The following is a 25,414-nucleotide window of genomic DNA, read 5'->3' as shown; positions in this document are numbered from 1 at the left end:
AGAACCCTGAGGGCGGTGGACGCTCCGAAGAGTCCCCAAGGCTCTGGGGCTCCGGGGCTCTGCGCGCTGGTTGGGCTGGTTTGGCCACTGGCCCCAGGCCCGTGCGGCAGCGGCTCCGGGGCAGCAGCGCAGCCTGCAGCGCCAACCTTGGGCGCAGAGCGGGACGCTGGGGTCCGCCCCCGCCCTGACTGAGGGGCGGGGCCGCACCTGCTGCCACTGCCGGGGCTGCGCCGCCGCCGGGGCTGTTGCCGTTGCGCACCTGGCTCAGGTGAGCTGCCCCGCCCCCGCCCGGCGCGAGCCCCAGGTCCTGGCAGCAGGTGAGTGGCGGTCGCCATCAGACCCGCGAAGGTGAGTGGAGGTCGCTGTCCTCCCAGAGCCGCTGCAGGCCTGGAGTCGGGGCCCGCGGCGCTGCTTGTCCCTGGGCGCGGCCTCTCAGGAAATGGCTCGGGGCCGGGGAGGTTCCCGCGTCGCCCGGAAGCCCGAGCTCGCCCGCGTCCTGGCCCTTTCCAGGGCTGGGGGAAGGGAGGAAAGTGGGCGAAGGGGGCGGGGGCCACCCTTTCCTCTGCCCGACGTGGTCAGCGGCTTTTTGGTGACCCTCGGCGCAGAACAGAGCGGGGCGAGGAGCGCCGAGGCGCGCAGGGATCCCACCTCGGTCCCCCAAGCTTGGATCCCAGCTCGAGGCTTCCTGAGGCGCCGAGGGCGGACCAAGAGTCAGGCTGGGGCCCGAGCTCGCCCGGCGCCGGGTGGAGCTTCCGCCATCCGCGCGCTTCTGCCCCGGCCGAGCGCCCCGAGCCGCACCCCCGTGCCCGCCTCCAGCGCGCGTCCCCGTTCTCCGCCCTCCGCACCTGGAGGGCGCCCAGGGCGCAGGTGGGCGCGGGGTAGGGGAGCGAACCAGAGCCCCTTGGCCTGCGGGGCCGCAGCCTTTTGCCCACGCTCCTGCTTCAGGACAGGCGCGGGGGGCCCAGCGCGCGCGGGGAGCGGAGGGGCAGCGCGTCCGAGCTGAGCGGGAGTCGCCCGCAGGCTGCTGGGTGCTGAGCGTCGAACCCACCGGGCAGGGGCGGCCGCGGACCGAGGACGCTGGCTGGGTCTGAGGCGGGAGGAGCTGGCGCTTTCTAAGAACCTCAGGGTGCCCAGCAGAGTGCGGTGGGCAGTGCGAGGCGACCAGGGCCAGGCTTGGACTGAGATTCTGGGCGCCTCGGAAGAGCTGTGCGGGAGAGGGTCGAAGACTTTGTGGGTTTTCATGCTCACCCTGGACGGTGGACTTGGGGGCTCGGGGGTGGAGGACGTTAGCAGAGAGAGGGAAGGAGGGGGTGCCAAGTCACATCAAGCCAGCCCTGAGAGATGGTGACGCCGAGACCGGGTGCACAGAGCAGCCGCGGAGCCGGGGCTTCACAGTTGGCGGCTGACCCCAGGGCCTGTGCTGGAGGCCCTGCTCCTGCTTCCTGCGGGGGTGCCCTGGGCCCTGCTGTGCCTGCTTCCTGACCTGCAGTGTGGGGAGAACCTTCTTGAGGGGCTTCCAAGGGCCCACTTCAAGGAGGGGCTGGTACCAGGCTCTGTGGGGGAAGGGGTGCTGTCTTTGGGACCCTGAGCCCAAGGCCCACCATCACCCAAGGCTGAGTGCCGGAACACAGGAAGGTCCTAATAGGGCTGGGACTCAGTCAGACAAGTACGTGTAGAAAGCCTGCTGCTGAGAGGGTGTTCTGCCAGGGCAGGGAGGCTGGAGGGCAGCCCTCCACGATGAAGCCCTGCCCCCATGTGGCTGAGGGCAGGGCCGGGGTCAAAAGGAGACCCTTGTCTGATTCTGTGGGCAATACCAGCCACCGGTCACTGGGTCCCCAGTCCCAGGTCAACCTGGGGGGTGTCAGTGTGGTGACAACAGGAGATGCTGTCTGCCCCTTATCTGCTCTGAGCCAGGAGCCTCGGCCACCTGTGTTTGCTCCTTATTTGGAAAAGGGGGCGCTGCCCTCCCACCCCAGCCTGAAGGGAAGGTCCACAAGATGCCATAGACCCTTGTAACTGCTCACCCATCGGGGGAGCCATGCCTGGGAGAGGGACAGGGAGAGGGCGGAAGAGTTCTGCTGGAGTCCCGTTGTTGACTGGGAGTTTCTGAAGGCCCTGTTCCCCGGGGTCAGAGGTCAGAGACACATGGGGGAGCAAACCGGCCCCTTGGCTCCTGAGTGTGAGTCCTAGTGGCGTCTGGGAGGCATGCTGCGCTGTCTCCAGTCCTCCTTGTATGTGTGCAGGATGGCCCTGGCGGGGGTCCCCTGGCTGGAGGACCCCCCCCACCCATTACCCCCGGAACCTGCCCCTTTGAGCACCCCCACCCCACGACACACACGCACACACACATGCACGCACACAAACGCACGCACACACACGCGCACACTCTGCACACGCGCACACACGCGCACACACACGCACGCACACACACACACTGCACACACACACGCATGCACACACACATGCTGCACAGAGGAAAGTGCCGTGCCTGGGTGGGTTGGGGCGGGCCCCAGAGGAAGGAGCCGCTTGACTCAGAGCTACAGGAAGAGCCGGGGCAGGCTGGGTGAGAACCACCAACTGCCCGTCCTCCCGCCCGCCTAGGGAAGGGGTGGGTGCCTGGGTGGGGTTTAGGTTTAGGAGAGGATGTGACTGCAAGGCCAGGAAGCTACAGGGAAAGTTCTGATCAAAATACACAAAGACACAAGCCAGGTCCCCACCATGCTTGGTGATGCATCCAGAGCAGCCTCGGTGCTGTGGACACTCCCTGGGGCCCAGTGAAGGGGAGAGTTTGCTCCCAAAGGCACATCAATGACCAACATTTGCCCCCCGGAGGAAAGAACTGGAACCAGGTGACTGCCTTCCCTGCTACTCTGAGTGAGCCTGTGTCAGGGCCTGGCTGAGAGGAGGCCCACGGTGCACAAGACCCACACATGCATGTGTGTGCATGTGTGTGTGAGACAGAGTGAGGGGCAGCAGGAGGCTGTGAGTGTGGCATCAGCGGCCAAGGGTGGGTGTCAGGTGCAGTGTGTGTGCTGTGGGGTGCTTGTGGTCCTAGGCTCTGTGACAAGCGTTGCAATGGGTGTTGTATATATTCAGAAGTTGTGTGAGGGGTCTGCAGCCTAAGCTGTGTGCAGTGGTAATTCGAGGTGTGTGTGGTAGGAAGTGTGCTGTGTAGGAGGTGCAAGTGTGCACACGGGCTGAGACTGAAGCTCTGTGCAGGTGCACATGGGCCAGAGGGCTGTGTGTATGTGATGTGTGCAGGGGGGGAGGGGCAGAGGAGAGGGTGCAGGGGAAGGTAGGGAGGGGTGGGGGTACAAGGAAAGGTGTGCAGGGGAAGGTGTGCAGAGGAGAGGGTGCAGGGAAAGGTGGAGAGGGGAGAGGGTGCAGGGGAAGGTAGGCAGACGAGAGTACAGGGAAAGGTAGGGAGGAGAGAAGGTGCAGGAGGAGGCAGGCAGAAGAGAGGGTGCAGGGGAAGGTGGGGAGGGGAGAGGGTGCAGGTGGAGGCAGGCAGAGGAGAGGGTGCAGGGGAAGGTGTGTAGGGGAGAGGGAGCAGGGGAGAGGGTGCAGGGGAGGGTTTGCAGGGGAGGGTTTGCAGGGAGAGGGTGCAGGGGAAGGTGGAGAGGGGAGAGGGTGCAGGAAGAGGGTGCAGGGGAGAGGGTGTAGGGGAGAGGGTGCAGGGAGAGGGTGCAGGGGAGGGTTTGCAGGGGAGGGTTTGCAGGGGAGAGGGTGCAGGGGAGGGTTTGCAGGGGAGGGTTTGCAGGGGAGGGTTTGCAGGGAGAGGGTGCAGGGGAGAGGGTGCAGGGGAGAGGGTGCAGGGGAGGGTTTGCAGGGGAGAGGGTGCAGGGGAGAGGGTGCAGGGGAGGGTTTGCAGGGGAGAGGGTGCAGGGGAGAGGGTGCAGGGGAGGGTTTGCAGGGGAGAGGGTGCAGGGGAGAGGGTGCAGGGGAAGGTGGAGAGGGGAGAGGGTGCAGGGGAGAGGGTGCAGGAGAGAGGGTGCAGGGGAGAGGGTGCAGGGGAAGGTGGAGAGGGGAGAGGGTGCAGAGGAGGGTTTGCAGGGGAGGGCACCTGCTTTCTTGCTGTGCTCATATCCTGGCAGTCTGCCCTTGACTTCCAGAAGGCTCTGAGGCTGCTTTTGGAGGGAGGACTTTGAGGTCTGAGCTTGGGGCGGTCACGGAGGCACCGCAGGAGATGCCAGGGGTTCTGCTGGGCTGGGGGTGTGTCCTCCCGGGCTTGCTGTGAGGAGTTGGTTTCCTGGGAAGTGTGTGTTTTAAGGACCCTCAGTGGTGGTTCCCCTGGGTCAAGGACTTTCCTTGGACTGTCCTCCACCGCAAAGGGCTTCTTCAAGGACCCCCCTTGCCATCCCCCATGGGTGTGCGCCTCATGCTGTATCGGTTCCCGAGGAAACTGCCAAACAGCCAAACCTGGGACCTCTGGCTGTGCTTCACCCATGCAGAGGGAATAGGTGGCAGGCTAAAAGGACTGTCCCTGCCACCACCTCTGGGGCCTTAGTGGGGAGGAATCCTGAGGGAGCTGGGGTGCAGAACCTTAGGCTTGATCCCCACATCCCCACTTCCACTGTGTCCCTGCAGCAGGGAGGGGAGTAGACAGTCAGTGCCTGTTGGATAAACAGGGTGACCCTGTAGCATCCAGTGAGGAGAGGCCCCCAGGGCCCTGGGCTGCCAAGGAAGAGGCTCTGGGCTTCTCCCTGCAGCCACCTCACTGAGGAGCTTTGGGAGACTTGAGGTGTGTGTGGCTGCTGCTACGGGCTGGGAAAGGACACAGGACCCGAGACCTCCATCCCCACCGGGTGCCGTTCACCCTCCGGCCTCACAACCGCAGGGCGAGGCTAAGCTGAGGGTTCCCGAGGTGTTTCCCGAGGTGTTTCGAGGTGTCTGTGCTCATGTGCACTCCTGACTGTATCCAGACGTGGGCCACAGCTGGGCACCCACCTCCAACTGTATCCAGATGTGGGTCAGAGCTGGGCACCCCACCCCCGGACTGTATCCAGACGTGGGTCAGAGCTGGGCACCCCACCCCTGACTGTATCCAGACGTGGTCAGAGCTGGGTACCCACCCCTGACTATATCCAGAGGTGATCAGAGCTGGGTACCCACCCCCTGGCTGCATCCAGACGTGGTCAGAGCTGGGCACCCCCCCCGAACTGTATCCATATGTGGTCAGAGCTGAGCACCCCCCTCCATGGTGTAGGGCACATCACTCACACCCCTGCCCCAAGTCCAGGCTGTGTCTCTGGCACTGCAGCACCCCCTGCAGTGGCAGCTTTGTTGAAGGGGACAGCCAGGAGTTGGGCCAACTGCCATCTCGGGAGACAGGGTCCCACCTGGTGTTCGTCCACGGCACCCCGGGGTCGTCATGGTGGCCCCAGGGCCAGTGGAGGCGGTCCTGAACTTGATGGCCCCTCCCTGTGGCCGTGGGCTGCGTGAAGTGGTGCCCATTCTGGCCACGTGTAAGGGGCTCAGAGAGACACCCTGCTGGCCTCCAAGAACTCTGCCAGCATCCATGCGGCTGTTCAGGGTGGCATCTGGTCAGGGCCAGTGCTGTCTGTGGCCGGCAGTTACTGGTTAACTCATCCTGTTCCTGTTTAACTTGTTCCCTGGGGATGGCGGCAGCCTCTGACCTGTCCAGGTGCCCTGTCCAGCTGACTGCAAAGACAGAGAGGAGTCCTGCCCAGCTCTTGGATCAGTCTGCTTGGCCAAGGAGCCCAGTGGAGCCGGGGGTGACCCTGGAGCCCAGCCTGCCCCGAGGAGGCCCTGGCTCAGAGCCATGCCAGGTAGGCAGGTCAGAGAGGGATGGGCTTGAGTTCCCCACTCCCACCTCCTGCCCCTCAGGCTGGCTCCACATTGTGCATCCTGCTGTTATCCCAGGCCCTCTGCCTGGCCGCATGCTGGGGGTACAAAGGCCCCTGCTCACCCCTCCCCCTGGGCCCTTGGCCCTGAAACCAGGGCGAGTGGTGAGGATGAGCCCTGCACCCTCTCCTGCCCCAGACCAGGCTCGTGAGGGTCAGTAAAGCCCAGGAATACTAGGAGTGGGCACTGCTGGGGCCCACAGCGGGGTGTGGCCAATGTGAGCTGGTAGGAGACCATACCCTACTGAGAAGATGTCGGTCTGACCTCCCACTAGGGCTCATCACCCTGATGTAAAGATGAACAAGTTCAGGCCTCAGGTGGTGGGGAGGGCTTGCCTGTGGCCAGGAGCAGAGGGCCCCAAGACCCCCAAGGCAGGAATGAGGCCAGCTGCTCCAGGCACCCAGCTCTGCCCATCCAGGTGGAAGGTGCTGGCACACTGGGCATCTGGGTTCCCAAACCCACTGGCGCCCACACTCTCTGCAGATCCCCCAGCAGAGGCAGGCCAGGCTGAGGGGTACAGTGCCCGGTCCCTCCTATGAGACAGGAATCATGGTGTCACCAGGGGTGGACAACAGGTGCATCTGGGAAATGGGGGGCTGGACTCACGTCCTGTGTGGACAAGCAGCCAGATGGGGCTTGAGCGTGGGCCTGGGGCAGCTCAACTGTGGCCACTGCTCTCTGTCCCCTCAGCACAAGGTGGGCGGAACACCCAAAGCCTGGCCACTACTGGGGGAAGACGTGCCACGTGTCCCCATGGGACTCGTGGGCAGACATGGTGTGACTGCCAAGCCACACAGAGGCCTTATTTCTTCCTGCACCACGGACCACTGCGGAGGTGGTGGGGCCAGGCACCCTGGCACAGCTGACCCACTGTGTCCTCTCTCTTCAGGTGTCTGTGATAGGGCCCCTGACTTCCTCTCCCCGTCTGAAGACCAGGTGCTGAGGCCTGCCTTGGGCAGCTCAGTGGCTCTGAACTGCACGGCTTGGGTAGTCTCTGGGCCCCACTGCTCCCTGCCTTCAGTCCAGTGGCTGAAAGACGGGCTTCCATTGGGAAATGGGGGCCACTACAGCCTCCACGAGTACTCCTGGTAAGAGACCCGGGTATCCAGGGTCAGAGTGACCTCTCAGACATGCCAAGGGCAGTGGTCTCCCTGACCTATGCCTGGGTCTGTAACCACCTGGCCAGACATGACACGAGCAGAGTGCCTCTGTGGACCCAGACGGAGGGTCAGTGATGTCAGGGACAGACCCTCAGGTCTGCATGGCCCCTGTAGACACACACCTCGTAACTGCCCAGGGCTACGGGTGTCAGCAAAGTCTAGGGCCTGAATGAACGGTGACCATCTAGCCAAGTCTGTGATCAAAGGACCTCCAGGCCCCAGACCCAGGACTGGGACGACTGTTCTGAAACAAATCTGCACCCCCTCCAGGTTCAGGTCACTTTTCTTGGCTTAAGGCCCAAGAACCACCCAGGAGGCCCAATTCTGCAGCCTTCCTGGGTGAACCCAGACAGGTGGGGTTCGGGGGTGTCCACTGGTATCCCCAGTCGACCCTGACCCTGGCTTGGTATCCCCAGGGTCAAGGCCAACCTGTCAGAGGTGCTTGTGTCCAGTGTCCTGGGGGTCAACGTGACCAGCGCTGAGGTCTATGGAGCCTTCACCTGCTCCATCCAGAATGTCAGCTCCTCCTCCTTCACTCTTCAGAGAGCTGGTGATGGGGGTTCCCCAAGGTGGAGGGTAGAAGGGGACCTAGACCTAGTGAGGCCCAGGGACCTTGAGGCTTGGGGGCTGCTGGAGGGGCAGCGGCTCAGGCAACCCACCCGCAGGCCCTACAAGCCACGTGGCTGCGGTGCTGGCCTCCCTCCTGGTCCTGCTGGCCCTGCTGCTGGCCGCCCTGCTCTATGTCAAGTGCCGTCTCAACGTGCTGCTCTGGTACCAGGACGCGTATGGGGAGGTGGAGATGAACGGTGCGTGGGGCCCGCGTGGGCGCGAGGGAGGGGTCGCCACGGCCTCCCTGAGATTGCGCTGCTGAGCTCGGCTTTGGAGGCGTGGGGCGGGGAGGGGTTAGCCCCCGGGGGCTCTGTGCGGCCCGGCTGGGGTTAAAGTCCGGGGCGGGTCTGCCCCTGTGCACGTGGGAGATGGTTAGGGGTGTTGGGGACCCCGAGGGCTGGTGTGAGGCCTCGGGAGCCATCGGGGTGACTGGCCGCCGTCCGCAGACGGGAAGCTCTACGACGCCTACGTGTCCTACAGCGACTGCCCCGAGGACCGCAAGTTCGTGAACTTCATCCTGAAGCCGCAGCTGGAGCGGCGTCGGGGCCACAAGCTTTTCCTGGACGACCGCGACCTCCTGCCGCGCGCTGGTATCCCGGGCCCCGCCCACCCGGAGGGCCCGCCCCCCCCGGGCCCTAACCCAGAGGTCCCGCCCCGCCCCATGCTCCGTCCCACCCGGGGCCCCGCCCCCACTATCGAGCTCCGCCCCGCATCCCCGCTCACCCCCGAGGCCCCGCCTCAAAAATCCCGCCCCACCCCGCAGGCCCCGCCCCTCCCTTACAGCTCTGCGCCTGGCCCCGCCCCTGAGCCTCCGGCCCCGCCCCCGCCCCCGCCCCCGCCCCCGCCCCTGCACTTCCGACGCCCGCCCTCCCGCAGAGCCCTCCGCCGACCTCTTGGTGAATCTGAGCCGCTGCCGACGCCTCATCGTGGTGCTTTCGGACGCCTTCCTGAGCCGGGCCTGGTGCAGCCACAGCTTCCGGTGGGTCCCGCGCGGGGTTGGGTGGGCCCCAGCTTAGCACCCACCCCCTGACGGTTCCGCCCCGCAGGGAGGGCCTGTGCCGGCTGCTGGAGCTCACCCGCAGGCCCATCTTCATCACCTTCGAGGGCCAGAGGCGCGACCCCGCGCACCCGGCGCTCCGCCTGCTACGCCAGCACCGCCACCTGGTGACCTTGCTGCTCTGGAGGCCCGGCTCCGTGGTGCGGAGCAGGCGTGGGAGGGTCCGGGGCGAGCGGCGGGTTAGAGATGGGCGGTGCCCGGGCTCCAGGCTGGGACCCCTCCGTGGGGAGCTCTGAGGCACCACGCTTTGTGAATGGGCCCTGGGGGGAGGTTCCGCTGCCTGGGGCCCCGATGGGGGGAGCCACCCTTGAGGTCCCCGGAGCCACGGAATAGCTGTCGCAGGGCGTGGAACCCATGGGCAGCCGCAGGTGTGCTCTTGGGGGCTAGGACGCCAGGGGCTACCGAGGTGTTCACACCTGCAAACCGCCCCAACCTGGCCCCCAGACTCCTTCCTCCGATTTTTGGAAAGAACTGCAGCTGGCGCTGCCGCGGAAGGTGCAGTACAGGCCGGTGGAAGGAGACCCCCAGACGCAGCTGCAGGACGACAAGGACCCCATGCTGATTCTTCGAGGCCGAGTCCCGGAGAGCCGGGCCCTGGACTCAGAGGTGGACCCGGACCCTGAGGGCGACCTGGGTATGCCGGCCCAGCCCCACTCCCCGACTGGAGAAGCTCAGCACAGGGCGGAGTGGGGGCAGGCACAGGGCACAGGGCCTGGAGGGGCTCCAGGTGTTGAGGACTCTTCCTGGCACCGAGGGCCCCTGCACGGCCTCTCTGCCCTGGAGGTGCTCGGCCTTCGGTCTCCCTGGGAACTTCCTGGGCCTCACAGGCCATCACAGCAGGGGGGTGAGCAGGGGCAGCCCCTGGCAGTGGGTCTGGGCCAAGGCTGTGGGTGGCCACCTCAGGCGTCTCGGTCTCCCCACCCCAGGTGTCCGGGGGCCTGTCTTTGGAGAGCCATCAGCTCCACCGCACACGAGTGGGGTCTCGCTGGGAGAGAGCCGGAGCAGCGAAGTGGACGTCTCGGATCTCGGCTCGCGAAACTACAGTGCCCGCACAGACTTCTATTGCCTGGTGTCCAAGGATGATGTGTAGCTCCCACCCCAGAGTGCAGGATCATAGGGATAGCGGGGGCCAGGGCAGGGGCGTCGCTCCTCTGCTCAACAGGACCACAACCCCTGCCAGCAGCCCTGGGACCCTGCCAGCAGCCTTGGGAAAAGGCTGTGGCCTCAGGGCGCCTCCCAGTGCCAGATAATAAAGTCCTTTTGGATTCTGCTGGGGCCTCAGTCTCCTCCCATGCGGCGGAAGGTTTCGGATTAGGCTTCCCTCTGCAGCTCTCTCAGCCCTCCACCCCTCCTCTCTCATCCCAACCCCTCCCTCTCTCATCCCCACCCCTCCCTCTCTCATCCCCACCCGCCAAATCACCAAATCTGCCCTCTCTCCATCCCCCTTCCTAAGCCAGCTCAGGCGTGTCCCGTGCTTACAGTAGCCTCCTTAGGCCTCCCTGCCTGGTCCCTGGTTGGGGACGTGACTGTTCCTAGACCCTTCCCATGCAGGTAGATCCTGGATGGGGCAGGCTCCTTAGAGACCTCAAGTTCTGAGCTTCACAGAAACTTTCTGTTTTAAGAATATCCACAGTAACTTCACAACTAAATGGCCTGGCTCTGGGTGAGATGGATGGGGGTGTCCGAGAGCCCACTGGACCCCAAACCTCAGGCAGCCAGTGTGAGAGCCCCTGGTCCAGGCAACTCCAGGCCCAGGGTGGGCGGAGGAGGAGTTGGGTTTGTTTGCTGCATGAGTATGGCCCACAAGGCAGCCACCCTCTTCCCACTCCAGTCACCCCTCTGCTCTCGAGGCCCCCAGCTCTGCTCCATCTGTGCCTGTGGTGCGCCTGCTGTCCACCCTGTCCCCTCTCAGCCCTGAGGTGCCAGCTGTCCCTCTGCTGGGCTCTCCATGTCCTATGTCCTCTGATCTTGGGAGGCTTGTGTGTGAGCCCAGGGGGTGGGTGTCCTCAGGGGCAGGGGGTGCCTGGGGACACCTCGAGTCCCAGGATCATGCTGCCAGCCACAGGGTCGGGCCAGCCATGGAAGGACACAGGGCAGTGACTGTTCATGGCCATCTTTATTCCTAGTGCTGGCTGTCCCAAGATACTGCCAGGCCACAGCCAGCCCCACCTCTGCCAATGTGACTGGGTCACCACCCCATACACCAGAGCAGCCTTGAGCCCTGCCCCACCCCCTGCCCTGCGGAAGCCAAGTCCCCAGCTATAAGCCCCTGCCCCTCCTGGTGGCCCAGGACCCTCAAAGATGCACACAGGGGTCCCAGCGAGGGGCCCCTCGGTCATCAGCCTTCTCCTCCAGGCTGGGCTGCCAAGCAGCCCGGAGCTGAGTCTGTCCCTCGGACGCTGGGCCACGTCACCTTCTCCTCCAGAAGGCTTCACCTATGGGCCCAGGAAGTCCTCCTTCCGATAGCCCTTCTACAGTGGAGAGAGGCCCAAGGTCAGGGTGCATGTCTGCCCGTGCGGCCCTCTGCCCTCTGTCCCTCCTGCAGTGTCCTGGGTGTGGCCTGGACCCTTCCTCTCTGGGTCCCTGGTCTCCATCCTCCCACTGGCCTCTTCACTGACCCTCCCCCAGCGTCCCATGCCCTGCACCTGGGTCCCTGCTTGCCCTGGGCTCGGGAAACATACCGCCCGGAAGTCACGGTGGAGCTTGTTGTACTGCCACAGGTTGGCCAGGAGGCTGGACGCTGCCCGGGAGGACTTCTCACTGTCGGGGCTGAGGGTGGAGGGAGTCAGGAGGGGACACACAGCCAGAAAACAGGGTGGGCTGGGAGGGCCCCTGACCAGGCTGCTGGACGGCTGGGTCGGCCCCTACCTGTCCCGCTTCTTCTTGATGAAAACGAGCTTTCGGAGCCCGTCAAAGTACAGCAGGTCTCGGGCGGCGATGGGGCTGGCCACCACCAGGTTGTTGAGCACAGCTATGATGTTGACCAGCACCTCAGCGGGGGGCGACTTCTCACCCACGCTGCCCGGCAGCTTCTCGATCAGGTGGCTCACCACCTTCGTGGCTGCAGGAGGCCGGGGATCAGTCTGCACCCCTACTCCCGGCCGCCTGGGCACCTGGGGTCCCCTGCCTCCCCTAGGGAGCTGGACTGGCTCCAGTGGTCTGAAGCCCACACTTAAAATTGACATGTGGGTCCAGCAGGGCAGGGACGAGGGGCTGCCCAACTCACACATCTCGTCCTTGTTCCTAGCGTTCCGAGACAGGTTTCGGATGAGGCCGGTCAGTGAGCGCAGCTGGTGGTGGTCGGCGGTCCTGACCCGGTCTAGCAGGGGGTTCAGGATACGCTCCTGCTCCAGGGCCAGGCGGCTCAGCACCCCCGCCCACTGTGGGGAAGGAGGGTGTGAGCCGTGACCGGGAGGCCTCAGACCCTCACCTGGGGGGGTCCTGCAACAACGGGGTCGCTGCATCCTCTTGCCACCCTCAGGGGGGCCTCTGCTTCTGCCTTTGCCCCCCAGCCGGGGACATCAGCCGCAGCCCGGATCAGGTGCCTCCCTTCAAACCCAGAGCAGAACTTCAGTCCTCCCAAGGCCCAAGGCCCAAGTCCTGCCCCACCCGGACGCTGACCTCAGAGGCTTCTCAGACCTGGGGCGTCCCCCTTCCTCCTCCCTTCCCCCTCCCTCCCCTCCCCCCCCGCCTCCCCCGCCGCAACAGCATGAACCCCTGGGAGCCCCTCGGGCTGGGTTGGGTGCCCCACCCTGCGGTCGCCTGCGGTGATGTTCTGCAGCGCCCCGGCGGCCGCTTCTGTCGTGTGCCGGTTGAGCTCGCAGCGCTGCAGCAGCCGGTTGTACAGCCCCACGATCTGGGGGCTCCACAGCCACTCGAGGCCCTTGGGGTCCTTGGACACCTCCGCGAAGGTGAGCGCATCGGCGGCGAGGGGCAGCTGCGCAGGGCGGGGAGGAGTCAGCGGGGACTGGGTCAGCGGGGCGGGGTCAGAGGGGCCGGGTGAGCGGGGCCGAGGTGAGCGGGGGTCGGGGTGAGCGGGGAGGGGTGAGCGGGGGTCGGGGTGAGCGGGGGTCGGGGTGAGCGGGGAGGGGTGAGCGGGGAGGGGTGAGCGGGGGTCGGGGTGAGCGGGGAGGGGTGAGCGGGGAGGGGTGAGCGGGGGTCGGGGTGAGCGGGGAGGGGTGAGCGGGGGTCGGGGTTAGCGGGGAGGGGTGAGCGGGGGTCAGGGTGAGCGGGGAGGGGTGAGCGGGGAGGGGTGAGCGGGGGTCGGGGTGAGCGGGGAGGGGTGAGCGGGGGTCGGGGTGAGCGGGGAGGGGTGAGCGGGGAGGGGTGAGCGGGGGTCGGGGTGAGCGGGGAGGGGTGAGCGGGGGAGGAGTGAGCGGGGGTCGGGGTGAGCGGGGAGGGGTGAGCGGGGAGGGGTGAGCGGGGGTCGGGGTGAGCGGGGAGGGGTGAGCGGGGGTCGGGGTTAGCGGGGAGGGGTGAGCGGGGGTCAGGGTGAGCGGGGAGGGGTGAGCGGGGAGGGGTGAGCGGGGGTCGGGGTGAGCGGGGAGGGGTGAGCGGGGGTCGGGGTGAGCGGGGAGGGGTGAGCGGGGAGGGGTGAGCGGGGGTCGGGGTGAGCGGGGAGGGGTGAGCGGGGGAGGAGTGAGCGGGGGTCAGGGTGAGCGGGGAGGGGTGAGCGGGGAGGGGTGAGCGGGGGTCGGGGTGAGCGGGGAGGGGTGAGCGGGGAGGGGTGAGCGGGGAGGGGTGAGCGGGGGTCAGGGTGAGCGGGGAGGGGTGAGCGGGGAGGGGTGAGCGGGGGTCGGGGTGAGCGGGGAGGGGTGAGCGGGGAGGGGTGAGCGGGGGTCAGGGTGAGCGGGGAGGGGTGAGCGGGGAGGGGTGAGCGGGGGTCGGGGTGAGCGGGGAGGGGTGAGCGGGGAGGGGTGAGCGGGGGTCAGGGTGAGCGGGGAGGGGTGAGCGGGGGTCGGGGTGAGCGGGGAGGGGTGAGCGGGGAGGGGTGAGCGGGGGTCAGGGTGAGCGGGGAGGGGTGAGCGGGGAGGGGTGAGCGGGGGTCAGGGTGAGCGGGGAGGGGTGAGCGGGGGTCGGGGTGAGCGGGGAGGGGTGAGTGGGGAGGGGTGAGCGGGGAGGGGTGAGCGGGGAGGGGTGAGCGGGGGTCAGGGTGAGCGGGGAGGGGTGAGCGGGGGTCGGGGTGAGCGGGGAGGGGTGAGCGGGGAGGGGTGAGCGGGGAGGGGTGAGCGGGGGTCGGGGTGAGCGGGGAGGGGTGAGCGGGGAGGGGTGAGCGGGGGTCAGGGTGAGCGGGGAGGGGTGAGCGGGGGTCGGGGTGAGCGGGGAGGGGTGAGTGGGGAGGGGTGAGCGGGGAGGGGTGAGCGGGGGTCAGGGTGAGCGGGGAGGGGTGAGCGGGGAGGGGTGAGCGGGGGTCGGGGTGAGCGGGGAGGGGTGAGCGGGGAGGGGTGAGCGGGGAGGGGTGAGCGGGGAGGGGTGAGCGGGGCGGGGTCAGCGGGACTGGGGTCAGCGGGGGTCGGGGTGAGCGGGGAGAGGTGAGCGGGGAGAGGTGAGCGGGGGTCGGGGTGAGCGGGGGTCGGGGTGAGCGGGGGTCGGGGTGAGCGGGGAGGGGTGAGCGGGGAGGGGTGAGCGGGGGTCAGGGTGAGCGGGGAGGGGTGAGCGGGGAGGGGTGAGCGGGGGTCGGGGTGAGCGGGGAGGGGTGAGCGGGGAGGGGTGAGCGGGGGTCAGGGTGAGCGGGGAGGGGTGAGCGGGGAGGGGTGAGCGGGGGTCGGGGTGAGCGGGGAGGGGTGAGCGGGGAGGGGTGAGCGGGGAGGGGTGAGTGGGGAGGGGTGAGCGGGGAGGGGTGAGCGGGGAGGGGTGAGCGGGGGTCAGGGTGAGCGGGGAGGGGTGAGCGGGGAGGGGTGAGCGGGGGTCGGGGTGAGCGGGGAGGGGTGAGCGGGGAGGGGTGAGCGGGGAGGGGTGAGTGGGGCGGGGTCAGCGGGACTGGGGTCAGCGGGGTGGGGTCAGCGGGGTGGGGTCAGCGGGGCCGGGGTCGCAGCCCCCACCCCACGCCCCGCTCAGGCTGGTGCCCACCTCGCGCAGCCGCCGGCTCTGCGGCGTGAAGCATCCGACCACCTCTCCCGGCGGCGCCCCCGCCAGGTCCCTGCGGCCGCGACCCTCCAGCCGCTGCAGCGCGGACGGCGGCATCTCGTCGTACAGGCGGTAGGACAGGTTCCGCAGCACGCACACCGCGTTCTCCACGCTCTGCGGGCAGGGGCGCGGGTCAGAGCGGCGGCCCGGGGGCCACGGCCCCTCCTCCACACCGCGCCCCTCACCTTGTCCTCGCATTTGCCCACGTCCAGGGCGTGGTTGATGTAGGTGACCAGGGCGTCCACCAGCCCGTGGCACTCCCGCATCTTCTGGCGAGTGGGCTGAGAGGCTGAGCTGAGGTTCCTGGGGACCCAGGTGGATCAGAGCCCCCCGGGGACGCCCCATCCCAGGCATTGCCCCAACCCATCCTGGGCCCTCGCACGCCCATCCCCAATGCGAGGCGTGCGGTGTGTGGGGCTGTGAACGCCAGGCCAGGCGGAGTCCCTACAATGACCCGCGCCTGCAGTCCCCACCCCACTGCCCGAGGCTGGCGCACCTGAGGAAGCCGGTGGCGTTGTAGAAGATCTCCGCCTCCGAGGCGTTCTGCTGGATGAGGGGGGGACCCCCAGCCCCCGACAGGGGGCTCAACACCAGGTCTGTGAGCTGCTCCAGCGTGTCTCTGGCCAGGCGGTCCTTCAGGTGGTCGCTGGATGAAAGGTTCCACAGGATCCCTGGAGGATGGGGGAGGCTGCTATCAGCCTCTGCCCTCTAACCCCCTCCGCTTTTCTGGGGTTGGTGTGAAGAGGTCCTGCCTCTCCCCAGGGGCTGGCCTGGTGTTCTGTGCCTCACCCACGAGCCCAACTGGGGAGACCGTGGGGTGGCATTTGGGGTGATAGAGCTGGGACCAAGCAAGAGGGGACAAGATGTGGGGGTGGGCCGGGCGCGGTGGCTCACGCCTGTAATCCCAGCACTTTGGGAGGCCGAGGCGGGTGGATCACGAGGTCAGGAGATCGAGACCATCCTGGCTAACACGGTGAAACCCCGTCTCTACTAAAAATACAAAAAATTAGCTGGGCGTGGTGTTGGGCGCCTGTAGTCCCAGCTGTTCGGGAGGCTGAGGCAGGAGAATGGCGTGAACCCAGGAGGCGGAGCTTGCAGTGAGCCGAGATCGCGCCACTGCACTCCAGCCTGGGTGATAGAGCGAGACTCCGTCTCAAAACAAAAAAAAGATGTGGGGGTGGGGTGGTGAGCAGGCCTGGCAGTTGAGGTGGCTCCAAGGAGACAAAGTCGCAGGACAGGGTGGCCAGGGGTCCAGGAAAGAGGCGGGCAGTGGAGACCCAAGTAGAAACACGGCCAGCGAAAGGGACAAAGGGATGGAGGGGAACCGAATGGGGTGGAGGGGTCAGAACGCAGGAGAGAGGACAGGCAGAGGAGGGACAGGAGGAGGGGGACAGGCAGAAAAGGGGGACAGATGGAGGGGGGACAGGTGGGGGATAGGCAGAGGGGGGAAGTGGAGGAGGGGGGCCAGGTGGGGGGGACACAGAGGGAGGACAGGAGGAGTAGGGGACAGGCAGAGGGGACAGGTGGAGGAAGGACAGGTGGAGGAGGGGACAGGCAGCACCTGTGACGTTTTTGCGAAGCTCATCATCCTGCTCCCGCAGTGTCCGCAGCAGCTCGAAGATCCCGTTCTCCTCCACCAGGGCCAGCTTGTTGTCAGCGTTGTCGTAGATGAGGTTGCGCATGGCACCTGTGGCGTGGCGCTGCACTTCCTGGTTGGCGTGGTTGAAGAGCTTCACCAGCCTAGGCACCGCCTGAAGGCTGCGGGCCTGCGGGCACAGGCATATGGGGGTGCACAGACACATGTGGATGGATGCAGACTATGCACCTGTGTGCAGCTGTGTCCAGGTGCGTAGATGTAGATATGCGGGGGATGCAGCTGTATAGGGAGGTGATGAGGTGTACGCGGGTGTAGGGAGGTGATGAGGTGTACGCGGGTGTAGGGAGGTGATGAGGTGTACGCGGGTGTAGGGAGGTGATGAGGTGTACGCGGGTGTAGGGAGGTGATGAGGTGTACGCGGGTGTAGGGAGGTGATGAGGTGTACGCGGGTGTAGGGAGGTGATGAGGTGTACGCGGGTGTAGGGAGGTGATGAGGTGTACGCGGGTGTAGGGAGGTGATGAGGTGTACGTGGGTGTACGGAGGTGATGAGGTGTATGTGGGGGTACGGAGGTGATGCAGGTGATGCTGGTGTATCCAAATTGTATCCTCCTGCTCTTCCTCTGCTGAGGGGCTCTGCACAGAGTGGGGTCTACCCAGTCAGCTTGGGGGTCATGAGGGGTGGTCAGTGAGCAGAAGCCAGTGGGAGGTGGTGGGGCCCACCAGGGAGGTCACCAGGGGGCAGTGAGTGGGTGGTCGGGGCGGTCACCTGCTTCTTGGCGGCTGCATCGCTGTAGCACTTATGCTGGATGTAGGCCGCTCCCAGCACCTGCAGGTTGGGGTCTGAAGCCATGAGGTACTTGACTGCTGAGGGCAGGTCAATGTCATCAAAACTGCGGAGCCAGGGGTCAGGGGTCAGGCTAACTTTGGGTTCAGGCTGGGCCCGTGGCAGAAGCCCCCTCCCTGAGCCAGGCCCAGCCGCTCACCCGCTGCTGAGTCTCTGCAGGGTTCGGTGGCTACCATAGCTGTTGAACCCACGCACGTCCGGCAGGTGGCCCGAGTCGGCCAGGCTGAGGCTGAGGCTGCGCACAGATGGTGCTCGAGCCACAGGCTCCAGGACGGCCCCCGGCACCGCCCCACCTACCCCGCGGCTCCGGTGGCTGCTCTGGAATCGCTGCAGGGTCCGCATGGCAGGGGCACGGATGGTCCGGCTCGGGGAAACCTCAGTGGCCTCAGGCCAGTCCAGCCCCCCTGCCCGGCTGGAGCTGGAGCTGGCCTGGCGCTCGTACGCAAAGGCCCTGTAGGCGGAGGTGGCCGCGGGCTCCAGCTGCTCAGACGCCACGCTGTAGCGGTCGTCCAGGCCCCCGGCCCCCAGCCGCAGCGAGCGCAGGGACAGTGTGTCATAGTCGGCCTGGCTCCCAACCCCACCGCGCTCATGGAAGGACACAGGCCTGGTGGGCATGGGACGGGTGGGCTGGGCACCCCCGTACCCAGTGGCCCCAAAGGCGCTGCCCCCGTTGTGGGCGGAACTCAGCCTCCTTCTGCAGCTCAGATCTACGGCGGAGCGGGAGGACCAGGAGGCTGGGCTGTAGGCCGGCTTGGCGATGGGCCGGAAGCCCTGTGGGTCGAGAGGAGGCGGTGAGGGCGTGCCTGGGCTCACCTGTGTCCAGCCCCGCTGCAGAGCCTCCCGCTCTCCAGACTGCAGAGCTCAGATCGTCCCCCTCGGGCTGGGCCCATCGCTCACCGAGGTCTTGTCCCCGCTCAGGCCCTGAGAGCGAGAGCTGAAGCCAGCCTGCAGGGTGTGGTACTGCCCCCTGGATGTGCCTGTGGAGAGGGACGGTGGTAGCCCAGCTCTGCCACACAGCAAAGCACTGGCTTCCTGCCTCCTCTCTACCACTCCATCGCTATTGGCAACCCTAGGAGCAGCCTCCAATCCAGAGCAGGGAGGCCAGGGGGGCTCCAGGGCCAGTGCCTCCCCATTCCTGCCATGGCCTGGTCTCCTCACGTCAGCCCTGGTGGTCCACCTTCCACAGCCCACCCCCCAGCTGTGCCTCCTCTGCCCAAGAGGGCAGATACGCTCACCCACTGACCTCCTGGTCGCCAGGAGGAATGTGCCAGGGACTCTGACATCAGTTCTCCAATCCCTGCCATGGTACAGCGCCCAGCCTCCTCCAGGAAGCCAGCCTGGCCTGCCCCGGCCCACACTGACTCCTTTTGAGCCCCTCCTGTGCCCAAACCTCATCTGTGCCCGGTCACAGGAGAGTGACACTGTCTCCCTGGACCAGTATGCCCTGTTGCAGTGCCCTCTCCCACCCGGCAGAGCCCGAGGCAGGGGCCACACCCACCCCGTCCAGCCACACACACGCCAAGGGCAGCTGCGTCAGCCCGACTCCTCAGTGAGTGGACAGACAGGTGGGTGGGCAGAGGGTGGAGGGAGGGGGGTGGATGGAGAGACAGGCAGGAGGAGGATGGGAGGGCTGCTGTGACTGTTGGAAGGATGGACAGAGTGGTGGATGGAGAGGTGGGAGAGCCGGCGACGACAGGGTCCCACGGGTGGATGGTGAGTGGGCAGAGGGATGGACTCGTGGATGGGTGCAGAGAAGATGGGCTGACGGTGGGGGCATGAGAAGGCCCAGTAGAGCGACCTGGCTGAGGGGCTCAGGGTGGGGTGCAGGGAAAGGGGCCATGGCCCTCCCACAACTCTGCCCAGAGCTGGATGCTCTGTGGGGGACACCCCCACGGCAGGGGCCCCAGACTCACCCTGGTTAATGGGGCTTCTGGGCCGGGGCTATTAAACCTCTGACGCTCGTGAGGCCCAGCCCGGAGTGGGGGCACGCCCCAGCCTGGGGACCTCACCCCCACCCCCCAATTATAATCCACCTCCCTCTAATTGCCAGGGTGGTAATTAACCCTTCCCTCACCGTCCTCCACCCCATGACCCCTGGGCACCCGACTTGGTCACCAGCAAGGCTGAGGCCCCTGGAGGGAGGACCCCACGGTCCAGGCCGCCAGGCCGGCCCCTCCGCTGGGCGACCTTCACTTCCCCCCAGCCAGTGGCTGGAGGCCAGTACTGGGGAGGGCCCCCCTAAACACCAAGTGGACCACAATGAACTGGCATCTGGGTCCCTGGCATTCCGGGAGGTCCATCTTACTGTCTAACCTTAATCCCTGTTGCTGTAGCCTGGGAAGGAGGAAATGACATTCCTAGAACCACGGCCCTCAACTCACAGCGTCTGTGCTCCTGTCACTCACACTCACAGGCATGCACACACACTCGTGTGAGTGGGGCCAGGATTCCGCCACAGGCGGGTCTGGCTGGCACGGAGGGGTGCTCCTCCACCTGCTGTTCCCACAGAGAAATCTGGGTCACTCCAGCCGGGCCCTCCCCTCTAATTCCTCAGGGAGCCCCTGGTCCAGACAGGCCTGGCTTTCCTCCAGGACTTCCAGTCCCCCCACACCTCTCCCCGCTTTCCCGTTCTGCTCATTCCCATGAGGTGTGGGAGGAGCGTGGGTGTCTGGGTGTCCCTGAGACCCTACGTGAGCCTGTGCTACCGGGGCCAGGCGCGTGCATGTTCCGGGTTTGCCGACTGAGGGGCCTGGCCCGCCTGCCATGTGCCAGCCTTCCCTGTCATCCCCCACAGGGAGGGCTCCAGGCCTCCAGGCACAGGTGGGGCCCGGCCAGGCTCAGTCTCTGGAGGACCCGGGGGTCCCCGCTTGGACGGGGCAGCCCCACCCGTGGCTTCTCCCCACGCCCGTTGGGGCGGGGTGTGTGACTCAGTGTGAGGCCTGGTGAGTCAGGAGCCGGCCTCACTGCGGCCTCTGCCCTCGCACTACCACGTCCGCCCGCAGCCACCTCTCCCGGCCACCGCCGTCCCCGCCGCTGTCCCCACCGCCTACCTCTGGCAGTCTCGGCCTCAGGCTCGGGCTCAGCAGCCCCGTTGTGCGGCGGCTGCTGTCCCAGCTGCAGGAGGCGGGCGCGGACCTGCTCCTGGACGCGGGCTGCCCGCAGCCGCTCGGCCTCCGGCCCCTGGGCGCCCCGGCGGTCCAACTGCAGGTCAGAGGGCAGCGCCAGGGAGCACACGCCGGCCTCAGGCTGCAGGGCCGACAGCAGGAAGTTACTGTCCTGCATGGCGGCAGGTCCACCGGGCCTGGGCCTGGCGGCCGCCTCCAAACCCAACTGTCTTCACGTCCTGTCCCTCGAGGCCCTCTCCCTGAAGTCCCCGCCCCACCAGCCTCACCCAGAGCTGCCTGAAGACAGACGCCTGCCCAGCCCTGAGCGCAGCTGGGGGCGGGGACACCTGGCCAGGTGAGAGGGAGGGGCCGCTGCCTGCTTAAGGTGGAATTTGGGCGGAAGAACAGGCCCTGCATGGCCCCAGGTCCCAGCCTGGCCTCCCGCCTCCTTTTCTCCCACCCCACGACAGGGCCACGGGGACCTGGGTCCTTCTTGTTCTCAGCCTGTAAAGGCCAGACCGGGCCCTTTGTCATGGGGCTGGGACAGAGGGGCCCTCTGTGTCCTGAGTGTCAGGGAAGGGCAGGGGGCCTGCGGGGGGCCTATGTCCTGCCACCCCCAGCATGAAGGGGAGGGTGTCCCACTCCCTGGGGGTCTAGGGCCCTACGTAGCTCCAAGAATCAGACAGCCTCCATGGTAGCCCAGCCTTGCTGGTGAGGCGGGGATGAGGCCTAGGAAGGGTTGGAAGGAGACACTGTCGGGGGGCCAGGGGTCAGTGCCAGGGGTCAGGACAAAGGCTGGGGAGACGGAGCTTTAGGGTCCAACGGGACTCCATGGAGGCCCTGGCCCTGGTCCTTGGAATCCAGCGAGCCCCCTCCGCACCAGGAAGCATGTGGATGGACCGGCCCTCCCCCGAAGCCTGCAGACCCTGGAACTCACCCCCAGGACCCCCTCACCCCCTACAGAGGCCTCCAAAACCCTCTCTGGCTTCTGGGACCCTGGCACCACTGCTCCTGCCCCCCAGGCCCTGGGGTGGGAGGCCGTTCCCAGCACATGAGTCAGGGTGCAGGGGGGTGGGGCTGCCCCAGGGGGTTGACTCAGAGAGCCTGCACTCCTGTCAGCGCATGCCAGGCTGGGGCAGGAGCAGGTGTGCAGGGAAGAACCAGGGGGTCTGGGAGAGCAGAGGCTGGGATGGAGAGGGAGCGAGGGTTGGGGGGGCCCCAGACCGAGCAGGACTTGTGCCCAGAAGGTCTCCTTCGAGCACCACAGCCAGTGGAGCCAGCAGGTGGGCTCTGAGGCCCTCTAGCCTCTGGGACAAACCCCTGGTAGATGGGGGTGGGGATAAGCCTAGGAGGGCTGGGAGTGGGAGCTGAACATCTGTGACAACCTCTGGGCTTCTCTCATGAGCTCATCTGACAGCCTCTGCCTCTCCCTGGACCCTGGACCCTGGCTCTGGGCTCTCCTCCAGGGCAGACCCTTGCCACCTAGCCCCGTCCCCGGAAGATTTTTGCCTTAATGGGGCTGGGAGCAGGGGTCTGGTGTGAGGCTTGGGTCAGGGTTAGGAGGCAGCATTAAGGGTGAGGTCAGTGCTGAGGGGAGGAAGCTGGAGAGTGGGAGTCGGAGGTCAGCGTGGGGGGTTAACGGGGGAGGGGAGGGTCCACTGAAAGGATGGGCGAGGCCCGGGCTGGGGCCACCAGGTGGGGTCGGGGTGGTGGGGCAGGGGTGGGAGACCTACCCGGCTCGTGGTCCGGATCCCGCCAGCCTCCCAGCTCATCCCAGAGGCCACTGCTGACAGCCGAGGTGTCCTGGGCTCCATCCCTGGCCCTGCGCGTGCGGGGCAGCCTCTGCGGCGGGGACAGGACTGTGGGGGCCTCGGAGGGCGGGGTGGGAACGCCCAGCTCATCGGACTGGCTGATTCCCTGGGAGACGGGTTTCGTGTGGAAAAATCCTGGGAGACAAGTTTGTGCGGCGCAGAGCGGGCCTGGAGGTATGTGCCTGGCATGGGCTGGGTCCCGCCCTACACCCAGGTCCACCCCAGGCCCACCTGGGGCCCTGCAGAGGCCAGGCCGGGCCGCATGACGGGGGAAGCCAGCCTGGAGGGCGTCTGCAGCCCGGTCAGGCCGAAGGGCTCTCAAGAGGGCCCAGTGAAGGGGCTTCCGTGCGGCTGGAGCTATGATGGGAACGCCGGTACCCTGTAGCCTGCAGGGCCCCCAGGGCCGGCTCTGCCGACCTTCCCTCCTCCCCTTGGCAGAGAGGGCTGTGGGTGCCCTCCCAGAGCTGCGGCGCCTCCCTGAGGATGCGTGGCGCCTGCCAGGCACAGTTTTGGCAAAGCCAGGAATCTGGGGTGCACCTTCCCTCACTGCGGCTGGGCCAGACGGATGGCGATGCCTGCTAGGCCGGCGCTGCGGCTTCCAGCTCCAGGCTCGGAGGAGTCTTATCTGACCCCTGTGACCAGCCCTGAGTGTCTCACTGTCCCTGGAGCCAGTTCCTGGCACAGGAGCCCTGGAGGGGGCTTGATGGTGGGCTTCCTGAAGGATGCAGTTGTCTGTGGGGCCTGGAATCTGCATGTAGCCTCAGGCCGCTCTGTGTGCACAATCAGGTTGAGAGCCTGGAACCTGAGGGCCTTGAAGGGTGAGTGAGCGCTGCTCTTAGATGGGTCCTGGGTGGCGGGTGGCCTGTCAGTCACCTCCCAAGAGGCGGTGGGAGAGGGCTCAGAAGGGCTTCGGGGCTCCGTGGGCTCAGCCTGGGGGGCATGGGAGGCGCTCACAGAGAAGGTGGGCTGGGCCAAGGTGATGGGCAGAGCTGCCAGGTACGTGCCTGGAGTTGTGGGAGGGCACAGAAGACAAACCTCCAGGGCAGAGCCTGCGTGGGTGGATGGGAATGGGGTGGGCGTCTTAAGGAGCAGAAGGGGGAGGATCTGGGGAGAAAGGTGTGAGGAAATTGGAAGCAAAATAATAGTCAAAGCCGAATTCAGCAGTGAGCCAGTGCACAGAGAGGCTTGGGAGGCTGCCTCGGGTCCCACCGCCTGCCGGGGCGGGGTTCGGAGGGCATTAGGGGAGCCCCTTGGTGGTTGATGGACCCGGCGTGGGGGCACAGCTCACGCAGAGGCAAGCGTCCTGGCACTATCTGTTGGCGCCCACGCTTGCAAACCTTCTGACCTGGGCTCCAGCCAAGTCCGGCTCAGGGCCCAGCCCCTTCATGGAGCCTGCCCGGCTGCCCATGGGCACCACCCCTCACCCTGTGGAGTGTGGCCCCTGCCCCTGCCCTGTGCCTGTGGCTGGGGCAGCTCTGAGGTCTCTGACCTTGGTCCTTGGCATGGAAGGTAGCTGAGGGGTACGGCTCTGTAGGCTCTCGGGGGGACACCTTTCATCTGCACACACCCCATCCACTGCCATCCTGTTGGTCAGTCTGTCCATCCGTCCGTCCACTACTTGTTCGTTCATCGGACGAGTCCCGGGCTCTTCCTATGCCCCCGGTGCTGCTCTGGGGAAGGGGGCGTATGTCTGAGGCAGGCGGGATATCTCCCGGGGGTTCTCCTGGGATCTGGCCTCAGGAGGGTGTATGGACCCATTCAATTAGTCCCAAGTGTCCCTCACCAAATTGCAGCTACTAACAGGTGGCGGCAGCTCCTGTTGCTTTCCTGTTATAAACACATGGCCCTGTGGGGCCAGGTCCTCCTCAAACAAGGCGGAGGAGGGAAGTCCTGGGAATCGGGGGCCTGGCCTAAGAAGGTGCCTTCTGAAAGGAAAAACAGCTAACCCCTCCATGGAAAGGTCCCTGTATTCACAAGGCTGTGTTGATTCCTGACATGGTGGAGGAAGGAGGCCTGAGATGCCACTCGCAGTTGTGACAAGAGATGGGGAGGGGGCCCCAGATTGGAGAGGAGAACTGTGGAGTCCAGGAGGAGGTCCATCCTCCTTCCCTCGACCCCCACAATCCCTGGGGCTCCTGGATGGCAATGGTGGTCTGGACGACTGTAGCTGGGGAGAGGAGCCCGGGGACCCGTCAGTCCTGCTGTACCATTTGGGAGACCGGCCCCAGGTCCGGCAACCCATGTCTCCAGGGACCGTCCGTCCTCCAGCGGTCCCCTGTGGGCAGAGGATGACCCAGGTGCCCAGGCAAGAGACTGAAGGCACAAACTGTTTCAGTATAATAAAGAAAGTAGTTAGAATAAGAATAGTCATGGCCGGGCGTGGTGGCTCACTCCTGTAATCCCAGCACTTTGGGAGGCTGAGGCGGGCGGATCACGAGGTCAGGAGATCGAGACCATCCTGGCTAACATGATGAAACCCCATCTCTACTAAAAAAAATACAAAAAAAAAAATTAGCCAGGCGTCGTGGCGGGCGTCTGTAGTCCTAGCTACTCAGGAGGCTGAGGCAGGAGAATGGCGTGAACCCGGGAGGCGGAGGTTGCAGTGAGCCGAGATCCTGCCACTGCACTCCAGCCTGGGCGACTGAGCAAGACTCCATCTCAAAAAACAAAACAAAACAAAAACAAACAAACAAACAAAAAGAATAGTCACAACACAAATTAGATACAGAGATGCTCATGAACAATTATCAATCATTATTATAAACATTATTAATCATTAGCTTTTAATATTACTCTTTGTCGTATTACTAATATAACCTAGGAATAACCGGGGGGTGTAGGGTCAGGTGCTGAAGGGACATTGTGAGAAGTGACCTACAAGGCAAGAGGTGAGCCCTCTGTTACACCAACATAAGGGCCGCTTGAGGGCTCCTTGGTCAAGCGGTAACGCCAGTGCCTGGGAAGGCACCCGTTACTTAGCAGACCGTGAAAGGGAGTCTCCTTTTCTTGGAGGAGTCAGGGAACACTCTGCTCTACCAGCTTCTTGTGGGAGGCTGGATATTCTCCAGGCCTGCCCGCAGTCATCTGGAGGCCTAAACCCCTCCCTGTGGTGCTTCAGTGGTCACACTCCTTGTCCACTTTCATGCTCTTCCCATACTCCTGGTTCCTCTTTGAAGTTCGTAGTAGATAGCGGTAGAAGAAATAGTGAAAGTCTTAAAGTCTTTGATCGTTTGTATAACT

At 65.8% G+C, this 25,414-nt stretch overlaps 2 protein-coding genes across 5 annotated transcripts; one reads left to right on the top strand and one right to left on the bottom strand.

Moving 5' to 3' along the window:
* Positions 1 to 201: 201 nt before the first annotated feature.
* SIGIRR (single Ig and TIR domain containing) lies at positions 202 to 9,961 on the top strand. 4 transcript variants are annotated; one of them, XM_054437644.2, is made up of 10 exons: positions 202 to 348; positions 5,629 to 5,789; positions 6,755 to 6,953; positions 7,442 to 7,575; positions 7,691 to 7,831; positions 8,081 to 8,224; positions 8,511 to 8,613; positions 8,681 to 8,831; positions 9,136 to 9,325; positions 9,618 to 9,961. In XM_054437644.2, the coding sequence occupies exons 2-10, from the start codon at positions 5,783 to 5,785 to the stop codon at positions 9,779 to 9,781; spliced, it is 1,233 nt and encodes a 410-aa protein (XP_054293619.2). In that variant the 5' UTR covers positions 202 to 348; positions 5,629 to 5,782; the 3' UTR covers positions 9,782 to 9,961. The 4 variants fall into 4 exon arrangements, with proteins under 4 accessions (XP_054293619.2, XP_054293620.2, XP_054293618.2 ...); XM_054437645.2 differs by having other exon boundaries at positions 244 to 317; XM_054437643.2 differs by lacking the exon at positions 202 to 348 and adding an exon at positions 2,611 to 2,849.
* Positions 9,962 to 10,788: 827 nt separating this feature from the next.
* PKP3 (plakophilin 3) lies at positions 10,789 to 22,243 on the bottom strand. Its single transcript, XM_054437642.2, has 14 exons — positions 22,097 to 22,243; positions 20,310 to 20,505; positions 18,157 to 18,236; positions 17,399 to 18,030; positions 17,182 to 17,305; positions 16,379 to 16,583; positions 15,314 to 15,488; positions 15,003 to 15,120; positions 14,761 to 14,931; positions 12,443 to 12,628; positions 11,918 to 12,071; positions 11,560 to 11,752; positions 11,373 to 11,460; positions 10,789 to 11,162 (listed from the first exon to the last, which is right to left on the bottom strand). Exons 1-14 carry the CDS (start codon positions 22,175 to 22,177, stop codon positions 11,127 to 11,129), a joined length of 2,439 nt encoding a protein of 812 aa, XP_054293617.2. The 5' UTR covers positions 22,178 to 22,243; the 3' UTR covers positions 10,789 to 11,126.
* Positions 22,244 to 25,414: the final 3,171 nt, after the last annotated feature.

The sequence above is a fragment of the Pongo pygmaeus genome, chromosome 9 (genome assembly GCF_028885625.2).
Source record: "Pongo pygmaeus isolate AG05252 chromosome 9, NHGRI_mPonPyg2-v2.0_pri, whole genome shotgun sequence".
Classification (NCBI taxonomy): domain Eukaryota; kingdom Metazoa; phylum Chordata; class Mammalia; order Primates; family Hominidae; genus Pongo; species Pongo pygmaeus.
Note: the sequence above shows the minus strand (reverse complement) of the source record. Positions and strands in the feature narration are given on the sequence as shown.